Consider the following 12,452-nt stretch of genomic DNA (forward strand, 5'->3'; position numbering starts at 1 on the left):
ATTATAATTTGAGGAAGCTGCTTTTGCATAACATTTTGCGGGGGTATAAATGGATGATCAAACTATTTTCATGCCAAATATCTGACAGTAACTTATAAAACGTTCCCTTTTATTGTTTCCCAAATTGTCTGACTATTATTTCACCAGTACAACTTTAGATGCAAGATAACTATTGACATCATTGCAGTTTCAATGTAATCTCATTTGCTTTCATTCCATTCATATTATACAAGCACAAGAAATTTTCCTCAACTGTTCCTTTCAGATATTTCCTATGGCCTCCTTTATCAGGTTGAAATCTGTCTTGTAACTCCAGCACAATTCCATAGATATCTGCTCTGCTGTTCCCATTTGTACTCCTTCCTCCTTGATGAATCCTACCTCACCTCGCCAATCACTTCCTTTCTTTTTCATCCTCTCTCTCATTCTGTTGCATTCATTGGTTCCCTCCTCCCAAGGTCCACTATTCATCACTTCTTACATGCCTCACCCTCAGAGCCTGTTTTTAGAAAGCCCACAGATGCAGACAGCGCTCCCGCGCTCCAAGGAAGATGTCTGTTTATAGCTTTTAAGGTATTATAAAAATATAGTGGTGTCCATTCATTATTGAAAAATAATGGTCTGAACAGTTTTATCAGATAGCGCAAATCAGCTTTGAATGTTTATCTAGAAACTCCATTTCTGAAAACAGAAACTATCTCTTTGTGATAAAAACCCAGTTCCTTAATATTAGTACTTTTTGTGTCTGTTCCACTACAAAAGTTAACACAATAAAAAGTAAATAAATAAACAAAAGGATTCTTCAACAGTACTTTTCAAGTTAGAAGTTGAAAAAGAAACTTTTTTGTGTACGTTAATTTGTACATTTTTATTTGACATCCTTCCACATCTAACTTAAACAAGCTGCATTCTTTTAGATCTACCCTAAACACAATTTTGGAAAGAGGCATTTAAAACCCATCATATTTCATCATTCTATTTCAGAAAGAATAGGATTTTATTGCCTCTAAATAAGCATCTTAAGTGAAAGATTCATGCCTCTTTAGGGCAGAAGGGAAACAAGTGTGCTGAACAATTCCCCTGGGTATATTAGATGATGTTATAGTACATACTAAATTTTTAGGCCAAAGCATTGAGCCTAAACTACTAAAAATATGACAAAATGCTACATTTTGTTGTCAATTAAAATCGTACAATGTGAGTGATTACAACAGAATAGAACCAATGTAAATGACAATAGAATTAATCTTCTAAAATGTACTTTTACAAGACTAACTTCTGAATTAGAGGCAAAAGTAATATTTATACAATTTAAGTTTAAGAAATACCTTTAATTTAAACAAAAAATTCTGTACCTCATTAGAAAAATACTTCGTAATTTCAACACTTTTACAGAAGACCTAACTCCTTAAGGGAAACTACTGATTTTTCAACTAAATAATTTTTTTCTTAATTACAATGTGCAATTTTTGAATTAATAGAACAAACAGGTAATTGCAAATAGGTGCCTTCTGGTACTTATATTTTAGTAGCTCTAATTATATAACAAATTCTACATTAATTTCAAAGTTAGGGCAAAAGAATCCCTGCAGAAATTTCTCATAAAGCTGCCTGCCTTATTTGCTAGGAAACACTTGGGACCAAATTCCTTTTCTAGTACCCAGCCTGTGCATCTAAGACAGTCATATGGAAAAACTATGAAAGAAGAATCTTGACCACAGAAGCCAACCTGTGGCAATTCTCCATTCTGGAATAGCTTTAACCTAGAAGTACCCCCCAGAAATGTATAACAATTGATCCTCCAGCTCCATTTCCTTTTCCTCCCCCACTGCAATAGCTGAGTCTCAAACGAATCTCATTTGTGGGGGCAAGGAGGAGGGAACGGTAGTCGCCCCAAAGCCTGACATCTACCACATGCTTGAGAACCTGTCCAGATTATGCCTCAAAGCGTAGAAAACTTTAATTCAGTAAAAGCTGTGTTAACCAGCATCCGGGCAATGTGGCAAAAGTGAACCGTAAGTACCACTGCTGGGGAACTTCCTGTTTTGTCTCTGTGAGCCGAGTTTTTCTTTGCCACTTTTTCGGCCCACAGCCCAGGGCAAAGCAACCTGTGTGGGAAAAAGCAGCCTGTATGGGGCCTCCTTCCCCTGTCCCCTGGCACACTGATGCCAGGGAGTGCACCACATGGTGCACATTTGATTAACCGGAATATTTGATTAACTGGCATCCCCCATTCCTGGGAGATGCCGGATAACAGAGCTTTTACTGTATATAGTACTCCTTTTCACTCTTTACACACTCTTTTCATTCCGTTTCAGGTGAGCTCAAATTTAGACCTGACCAAAGTCCAGCACTTTACATGGTAGATCTGTAACATACCATATAAAAAAGGATGTGGCCCAAATGATCAGGCAAAAGTATGGTTTTAATGCCATCCAAAAATCACATTACAGCAGTATTTCAACAAAAACACTACTTTTGGCTGCCATGTCTTGTAAAGGACCTATTTGTCCAAAATACTGTATGTCCAATTCTGATATCCTAAAGCCAAGGCTACCTACTGCTTCTGCCTGAATGAATCTTAAAAATCTTGCCTAGGTAATTCCTAAATATTTAAGTGTAAACAAGGCTAATCATTAGTTTTCCTTTGCTATGATTGTGGAGGGAACTTTATCAGAGAGGAGGACTGTTCAATATTGTCCGTCTATCCTTTACATTATTGAACATATCCTGCTGGGAACAATTTTGAGCTGACAAGGGATCCACTGAATGATATGTCTTTTTTGTCTTTATCTTCTTTGTTTCTGTGTAGAAAATTATCAATTTTTACATTCGATTCTTCTGGGCTGTCAAAGAGTAAGCGCTATTCACATTGATCAATATAAAATTAACTCTATTTGTTCAACTTCCTGCACTGAAATAATAGAGTATTCCAAGAATTCTTTAAAAGTGTTAAGAAGCTTAAGTCTCCGAATACTTGTCATCAAGGCTTCATGTCTTCTGAGCAAGCAGGACCTAAATTATATTGGCAAGATCTCAAGATTCTGCAGGACTCTGATTCAAAATTGCTTAGAGCTATGAATTTTTTATTAAAACTAATATGCTTCCCATGGAGTGGGGGCTATGCTCCTGAAGTGGGAACCAGGGGATAATACCTCTATCAGATGATTGGTGGGGGCATTCTCCTAGGGATTGGAACTCTCTGCTCGTGGCAGCTACTACTTTTCAGCAAATATGTATTGACAAGCCTGCCCCTTCCCAGGCAAGGGAGAAGGCAGACTGCCATCAGTGGATTTCCTTGAGGATAGGGGGTGACCCAAGGACCAGTGCTCAAAGGCTGCTTGGCTGGAGAGCTTGCCTGTGTAGCTCTTCAGCCAGGAGACTGCAATACACATAAGTTTCAACTCCTGGGCTATTTTTCTAGGAGTAAAAATTTCACATAAATTCTTGCCAATAGAAAGAAATGGCTGTTCATACCCCTGAGAGTGGTTCTGGACACACACGGCCACTTTAAGAGAGCTGCATGCCTCATTTTAGGGAGTAGGTGGTTGTGGTGTGGGTGCGAGTAGACAAGGTATGTTTCATGCCAACACTTACATGTAGGGGAGACGGGACAAAAAATTTACTGAGAAACTCCAGATTGAGTGAGTGATAATCTTGGGGAAAGATATTAATTAAATATTTTATCATAACACTAATACATTGTATAACATGCATGGAGGCCATAATGCTGTAATCTGGTTAGATGATTAAATTCATTATGTATTTTGAATTTAATAATTTAAATTCTTATCTTGGAAAAAAAAGAAATGTTTACATATAAAGAAGTTATCAGGTCACAGCACTTGTCAGTCATAATAAGAGAAAGTTAAACAACAATATACAACTAAATACACAACGTTAACTCCATAAATGCATGTATGCCTCCTTATGTGCATATACATGGTGGCTTATACCTCTTGTTAATCTCCTTTAAATGATTTAGTTGGTTCTAAAATGTTTTAGATTAGTGACTCTGTATTGTAAATCATTCCGTGCAAAATAATATAGGAAAGCAACTTCATTTAAAAACAAACAAACAAACCCAAACCACAACTTACTGGACTGTAAACTGAAAGAAAGTTTGGTCCTTGGGGTGATTGGGGGTGGTGTTGCTTGAGAAGCAGGAGGTGATGGAGAGACAGAAAAACGTCTTTCACTTGAAATGACATTGATAACTTGGCTCTTTGGTCTTTGTGGTCTTAGTGGACTGATCTGTATTAGAACAAAAAAATTAACAATATAATGGTTTAATGGTAATTCAGCACATGGAATAGATAGATAGACATCCTTCATTATTATAGGAGACAGTTGTATTGTAAGGAAACACACTTTCTTATTGAGCAGCTGACCTTATAGTATGCCAAACATTTTTCTAGATCCAAAATATAACATAGCAATAACAAAATGAAATGTTTGGGGTTTAAAACAGTATTGCACTAAGTAATACTGTGGGATTCTCTATTTGAACACACTTTTTAGGAACTAAGGCATGTAATCTGGTAAATTCTAAATTCTTTGTTCTGGGTTTGCCATTATTACTCATCTTTTGCCACTATATTCTGCCATGCAGATACTTAAATCATAGTAAAAGCTATTCCAAGCTAAAAGAACATAGGAAACAAAGAGAGAGAGATGCTAAAGAGAATTAAAAATGATGTCTTTCTCCCACAGCAGTTACACAAGTATTGTATAATTTAATTTATATTTTTTTTCAAATGAAATGTAAAAGAAAAATAGCTAAAAGCCTTTGATGTTAGTAATAAATGCATTGAGACTGAAACAATGACTGCCATCCTGAAATACATGAGTTTAAATTACCTTGCAAAGAATTTCTTTAAAATACCTTCTGCTCCGTTTTTTCCATCCATCTTGTATTTTATTTTAACCCTCTTTTCCATATCCACCTCCCACCCAAATACCCCACATTTAATGCAACCGGCATATTCCCATGCATTCAACTGTACTATCATACACTGGTCTATAACATTCAAATCTTTCAAATCTATATTTTAAACCTACATCCACAATTCTTTTTTTTTTTTACTTTTTACTTGTAAAATAATCTCACCATCCCTCTCTTGATCTGAACTACTGTCTTGAACCTTATCTTGGCCTTCTGCATCTGAGGGCCAAAGTATATAGCAATATCATCTGTTAAGAATCTTTATGTGAATTTCAGTTATTAAAGGCCTTGACTATATGAGAAAGACATACTGATTCCTCTGTAAAGACAGAATACTTTCTCCTGCTCTGTGAGAACACAGAACTCATGGCACAAAACGAGAATCTGGATCACTTTGCAGCTTTTTACCAAGAGTTAGGGAGCTGGTGGCGATCAGTGTCGACCTCTATTTTTTGTGACACCTTGAAAAGATATTCTCATACAGAGAAAGGATGGTCTAATGGCTAGAATGCTGGCCTGAATCTAAGAACACTTCTGTAGCCTGGGGTAAGTCACTTAGTCTCTCTTCAGTTCCCCATCTGCAAAAATATGGAATGCCATACTGTCTCACAAGAATGCGAGGTTCAATACATTAAAGATTACAGGTACGCAAACTAGAATAAGCAGTGTCATTTAAGTGTGGATATATGTGGATCATCTATATGTGTGGATCATCTATTCTGCAGCTTTTTCCATTTGGTCTACTTACTCATGAGGAGGGATGAGAGAGACAGAGAAGAACTGTTCTCCAAAGGAAATAAGAATGTAAGGAGAAATCTTTTTTTTTTCTTTTCTTCCTTGTCACTACCTTCAAAACAGCTACTAAATAATAGCTGTAAAAGTTATTACTGGATTTCTGCTTATACCACTGGAGACAGAAAACTATTATAAGGAAAAAGTGGTCAAGCACTATCACTTCATGGACCAACATAGACCATCTTGGGATCTGACTTGCATAAGAACCCATAGGAAGCCCCTGGTGGATCAGAGATTTGAACTCTTGTTTCTTGAATCCCAGGAGGCCCACAGTTTCTGAATGGAGGAAGAGACTGGGATTCAGAAAGAGTGATTAAGGCAAATAAATTATAGTAGTGACTGTGACCTATCTAAAAGAAGCAAAAAATAACTGCATCAAAGAATTCCCTATTTACAGTTCCACTAGCTTGCAACAGGTCTATCTGCAAACAACATTCAATGGATACTAGGGCTACATGAAACACTATGTTTTGTTTTAGTTTTGGATTCAGCCATTTCAGAGGACAGTGATTTGTTTCAGTGTTTCGGATCACTGTTTTGTTTCAATTCGGCTGAATTTGTTTTGGAGTTTCAACGCTGTTTCGGAGATTCAGATTAGCCAGGGAGAGGCAGGCACAGCCAGGTGGTTGCATGAGCTCCCATGGCTCCTCCAGCTGTGCTTGCCTCTGCCCCGGCAGGGGGGAGCCGTGGGAGAAGCCCCCATGGCTATCCTACCTGGCTCTAGACTCCCGGCACTTTACAAGGAGGGCTGCGGGGCTGTGCTGGACTATCCCTGGGGGGCACCTCTGAAACATTTCGCATGGTTTTGTTTTGTTTCAGAGATGTTTTGGAGCTTTCTGTTTCATTTTGGATTCATTGTTTTGGGGGCTGAAACACCTCCAAAACGAAACAGCTGCTGAAATTTCGCACAGACCTAAAATACAGAAGCTCAGTTCATTCCACAATATGCTCCCTTGTATTGCTAAACATATCTGGAAACTATAGTTTGACAAAGGAGAATCCATAAGTCCTCACAAAATAACTGACCTTTCCATTTAAGACAGAGCAGGAAGGATAGTGTCATTCCAAATAAAAAGTGATTTCCCTTTCACCAGGGAAATGAAAGCAGATGTGGTGAAGCTAAGCCCACCCTTCAGAAGATTAATAGGTTTATTCAATTAGCTAAATAAAGATCTGATACCTGAAGACAGTATATTCTGCCTAGAAGGTTCTTAATATCAATAATTTAGTTGACAAGAGTCCTAAATAGCAACACTAACAGATCCCTAGCCCTGTAAAGCTAACAAACATTACTACTATTTTGCTCAGGCTGCACTTAATTTGAGAGACTTCAGTATATTTCTATACAAAGATGAGGCAAGACCCAAAGCACTTGGCTCAAGTCATGTAACTATGTAAAAAGGTGAAAGGTCTTTATTCCCATGCAAGACTACATAAAGCAGGGGTAGGCAATTATTTCAGGCAGAGGGCGGCTTACCCAGTTTTGGCAAGCTGTTGAGGGCCGCATGAGTAGCCCCACCCCTTGACAGGTGCCCCGCCCCATGGTCACCATCTCCGGACCAATATCACAGTGTCTTGGGACCAATGTCTCAGGGCCAGCACCTGTGGGGCCCAGAGCGGGGCCCAGGCTGTCAGGGATCTGTGGAGCCAAGCTGGGCTGCACCAGCAGGGAGAGGGGGGAGCTGGCCTGGCTCCATAGAGCCCCTGCTGACCGGGACCCTGTACTCCCACCAGCGCTGGCCCTGGGACCCCAGTGTGGGCCCCATGCTCCTGCTCACTCCCAGCCTCCCAAGCCCCGCCCCACCCTGCCCCGCCCTGTGGCTGGCACCATGCACTGCAGCTGCTTGCAGCCCATGCGGGGCTTTCCTGAGCAGGCACAGGCAGCCCCATGCAGGCTGCAAGCGGCTGCAGTGTGGGGCGAGGGCCACAGGGCGGGGCGGGGCTGTTTTCCCCCCATGCTCAGCACCAGCATGTAACCTGCCCCCACTGCCAGCCTGGGCCCCACGCTGGCTCCGGGCTCACCCATTGAGGCTGTTCCATGGCGGCGGCAGCTGCGGCCCTCCCGCTTGCCATGCTGGACAGTGTTTGCTGCCCATCCGGAGATCACGCGCTGGGCAGCCCAGAGGCAGCAGTGGCAAACACTGCCTGGTGTGGCAAGTGAAGAGGTCTCAGCTTCTGCCACTGCAGAGCAGCCCTGACAGGTGAGCCCAGAGCCGGTGCAGGGCCCAGGCTGGCAGCGGGGTGGGTTACAAACTGATGCTGAGCTTGGGAGGGAAAAGCAGCCCCTCCCCTGCCCTGTGGCCAACACCCCACGCTGCAGCTGCTCACAGCCCACGTGGGGCTGCCTGTGCCTGCTCAGGCCAGCCATGAGTGGGCTGCAAGCAGCTACAGCAGGGGTGCCAGCCACGAGGCAGGGGAGGGGCCACTTTTCCCCAGGCTCCTTCCCTGCCCGTGGTTCTCCCTTGCACTCCTCCCCCCCCCCTTACCTGAATTTCCAGTGCAGTGCAGTCACATGGTCCCAGGCCAAAAGCCCCTGCTGGGGCTTCCAGCTGGGGGCGGTGGGGCCAGGCAGGCCCTGGTGTTGTGGGAGACTGCCAGGCTTCCCCTGGGTCCTACTGCCCCTGGATCTGGCCCCCATATTTTGCCCACCCCTGACATAGAGTATCACATTTTCTTTCCCTTTCTCTTTTATTCTCCCTACTAATTTCTTTTTCTCTCAATGATTTCTCTCAACAAGTTTTTCTTTACCTGTTGTATTAGGAAGGTAAATTAGGTCTGTAAATCCTTGCCTGATATTGCATACTGGTGTTTGGTTAATTGAAATGTCCAAAATAAACTGGTCTGCCCACTTCATAATCCCTGTTCAATTTTCCATCACAGTCTCTTCAGCAACATATTACTGATCAGACAGGCAGCAGCAAACTCCACTCTTTGGTTCACTCCCTTTGCTGTCTTTAATTTTGAGCTCTGATTTTTTTTTTAAAAACCATCCACTGGTAAAAATACTTTCTAGATATCAATCAAAATGGAGAAAAGAACTTTCTCATTCTCAGGACATTGTATGACAAGGAGCAAAAGCCCAAAGCTAAGAAGGGGAAAATGTAGCCAAGATGTTATATTAGGAAGAAATGTGAGTTACCTACCAACAGAAACTCCATGTTTTCTGAATATAATTTTTTTCCACAGACATGCTCTGTAGAAATTGTTTGTGTAGTCACACAAATTTTGAACTGTAGAGGGCACTTACACAATTATTTTGTCAATGAGAAATTTAAAAGTGAGGTATAAGGACTGCTGTAGCTTTGTGAAGAAAGCTAAAAGACAAGTTTGCTTTATGGACTTGTATCTCCAAAAGCCTTTTGGTGAGCCAAGACAGAGAATTAGTTCATTTAGGGGATCAGAGAACTCTTTTGGCAGCTGGGTTAATATTAAATCTAATCCCAAAGGAGCAAGACCTCAAAAGGGAGGGCTCCTGTTTTCCAAGCACAGAGAAATGGCAACTAATTGTTAGTTGCTAGAAACAAGAAAAAAAAAGGCCAACATGATTTAAATGAACAAGGAAACCAAGTCAAGGCTTATGCTACCAGCATATGCTTCCTTTTATCAGATTCCATTTGGTAACCCAACAACTCCTTGTGGAAGATTTTCAGAGCTCCATCTCTTTGGGGGAGGAGGGGGGTGGGGAGAGAAAGAAAAGCAGACACCATGTGCCCTGGAACACGGCAGTCATGATACCAGGTGAAGTGACAAAAATGGAAAGACAGGGAAAAAGACAAAGACTAAGGCAGTAAACGAAAAGGTTTTGTGTGTGTCAAATTAATTTAAGCCCCATGGCTAGGGACAGACATTACATGTAAACCTGTTTAAGTGATCAGAAAACTGGTTTAAACCTGTAACAGAACATAAATTCAGTGCACATAAACCAGTTTCAAAATGGCTGAAATTGGTTTAAGATAAACCTGGTTGAATGTTATATTAGACTTAACTGATTTGGGTCAAAAAATCTTATGCAGTGTCTGTCCCAGGCCCCTTCCTGATTTAAGTTAAACCAGAATCCCCCAGCACACCAGATGCTTTGCAGCCCTGGTTTGGGCTGGGCTAGGCTGTGCTCTCTGCTCCGAAGAACAGGCTGGCCCCGCCCCTCTCCTCCATACCCATAGGTCCACAGGAGACTACAGGCATATCAGGGTCTGCCTGGCTTCCCTTGCTGCTTGTTGCTCAAGCAGGGATTCCCCTCTCCCTCTCCCCTTCCCCTCCATCTCCCACAGCCTGGACCCCAGCCCCAGGTATGCTAGCTAATGCTGAGAGCTGTGTGTGTCTCCAGTTTCACTGGGACAGGCAGACTGGACAAAGGCAGACAGAACACTGTCCACTTAGGGCGTTTTGGAACTAATCAACAGGCCAGATGGTAATGTCCCTCCTTGGAAAGAGCTGTTTAAGGAGAGCTTAAACTAGTGAGAAAGGCTTCTGTTTTGCTGATGGGCTGATAAGCACTGTGGTTTTATCAGCCCTCTGCTGGTTTGCAGTCATGTCAGGTTTGCAGACAGGGAGAAGGAGAATGAAAAGCTCAGTATTATCAACAGATGCATGAACCACACATCCCACCTTTGCCTCAGAGTGCTAGCTTGAGGCTGAGGTCTGGCAGCACTCCCATCCCTTAAGCAGGGAGCAGGGGGAAAAGCCTGAGATGGTGCAGGCCAGGGTGGGGGTTTACACCCCTCCCTAATCAGAGTATCCTGCCCAGGCCTGGCCACCCCTCACCCCTAGGTCAGCACTGTAGAAGGGAAGGGAGGGCTGCTCTAGCACCCTCTGGCTTCTAGCCTGCTGACATGTGGCTGCACTTCTGGAATGAGAAGGGAATGTCTATCCACCTTCAATTGGTTCAAGCTTTGCAGGTTAGACTAACCTGAAAAGAATGAACCAATTCAGGCTCAGACTTTCTGAATGTCTGTCCCTAGCCCATATGCTTATGTATAGTAATATTCCTTACTCACTTGATCATATATTTTTTTTCCCCAGAAGATGTGGTCTCATGAGGTGTATAAAATGGCCTGATGCTAGGAGAATGAATCAAGGACATATTGAATAAAGATGTTTTTCATTGCTCTCCTACCTCATTTGAATCACAAAATGGGATTTGTTCAGTGACTGAGTCAGGGAATTGTAGGAAAAGAAAGAAAAAAACCTACCAGGAAGTTAAATGCTACCCTAGAGCCATAGGCGACTGGTAGGGGGTGCATGTGCCCCCCTGACAGGGCCAGTGCCCCCCCGATGGCTGACATTGATGCTGTCAGTAGGGCTGGTGCCCCCGACAGGACTGCTGCCGTTGGCGGCTTCTGCGGGTGCCCCCCAGATTCAGGAGGCACCAGTCACTCGTGCCCAGAGCACTGATTTCTACCGTCCCTCTACCACAGGATTCCTATGGATGCTGGGCAAGTTATATAAACCTTGTTTCCTAGTTTCTGGGTATATAGATGAGATAACCTAAAAAAGATTTGCAGAAGCACTAAGCATACACATGCAGTGAAGGCAACTGGAATTAGCAATAATATACAATGCTCTGTTCAAAGGCCAAGTAATAAGAAAACCAGGCCCTAAAGTAGGGCTTCCCAAACTTTTTCTCATCATGACTCCATTTAAACACCGGAAATTTTCTGCAACCCCAAAATGATGCACACAAGACCAACAAGTCATAAATATGGCATTACAATGTTTACGACTTTATATTTTTTAATTTAAACACTTTAAAATCATTTAAACTTATTTTTAGATTTAAAAAACAATACTTAATAAAAAGTCTAAAAAATTTATTAAATGCATAATTGATCAACACTGTCATGCATCTTTGCAACTCCATTTTTTATCCTTTCAACCAAGTAGGATCGTGATGTCAAGGTTGGGAAATACTGCCCTAAAGCATCTCAAATTGGGCATGTTAAATTAGAAAACAGTTTTAAAGTTTTGATCTTAATCTTAAGTTTGTCTTCCTTCTGTACCTCCTCACAGGGGTGAGCAATATGATGCCTCACTGGGATATTGTGAAAATGATTTGTTTTTTTAGTAATTCAGACACTATAACGATCAATGCAGAAATTAATGAGAAAATTAATTGTTCTGTATACAGGCCGGGTTTTCAAAGGTTCACAGTAAATAAGTCCTGGGGCCTGCAGTGAATGAGGAGGAGTTACCTATTCAGTAAACACTATCCAGCTTTTTTTATTAAATGAGACTGTGGTTCTGTGGGAAAAATAGTATTATGATCATGATAAATACAGATTTTTGGTGATATTTTGTATTGAACCCACTGTATAGTTGGGAGAAATATCAGACAAACTTTTGGGCAAAGAAGGCCCTTTGTTAGGTCTGAGAGAGAGCAGACACAGCTTGAGCTAAAATAACTATTATGATCACATAAGTAAAGACTGTATCACAATGCATAAACATAGGGAGCCACACAAGCTATTTAGTTCTGGTATTTCCTGACTTTTGAGTTCTTGACATTTCAATTTGTCTGATCTTTTGTTCAAGGAAATTTTAAAATTATAATTATAGTAAAAAAAATGGTAATCTGCAATGTGGGACAAACATTTTGAGGAGAAGGCATAGTTCTAATTTTCAGCAAGTTTATGTAGATGCTCATGTCTTGAGGTTTCTGAAAACCATCAAAAGTTAGACTCTGTATATGTTTTCCCAAAACAGAGGTATCCTTCCT

At 41.5% G+C, this 12,452-nt stretch overlaps 1 protein-coding gene across 4 annotated transcripts in view; it reads right to left on the minus strand.

Annotated features, from left to right (window-relative positions):
* DOCK1 (dedicator of cytokinesis 1) overlaps nt 1-12,452 on the minus strand; it is a 555,371-nt gene that overhangs the window by 22,935 nt on the left and 519,984 nt on the right. For all 4 annotated transcript variants that reach the window (XM_059730036.1, XM_006259204.4, XM_014611383.3 and 1 more), the window contains one exon: nt 4,101-4,254. In XM_059730036.1, coding sequence (XP_059586019.1) covers nt 4,101-4,254 — 154 coding nt within the window. The remainder of the gene's footprint in view (nt 1-4,100; nt 4,255-12,452) is intronic.

Source organism: Alligator mississippiensis, chromosome 6, assembly GCF_030867095.1.
Source record: "Alligator mississippiensis isolate rAllMis1 chromosome 6, rAllMis1, whole genome shotgun sequence".
NCBI classification, from domain to species: domain Eukaryota; kingdom Metazoa; phylum Chordata; order Crocodylia; family Alligatoridae; genus Alligator; species Alligator mississippiensis.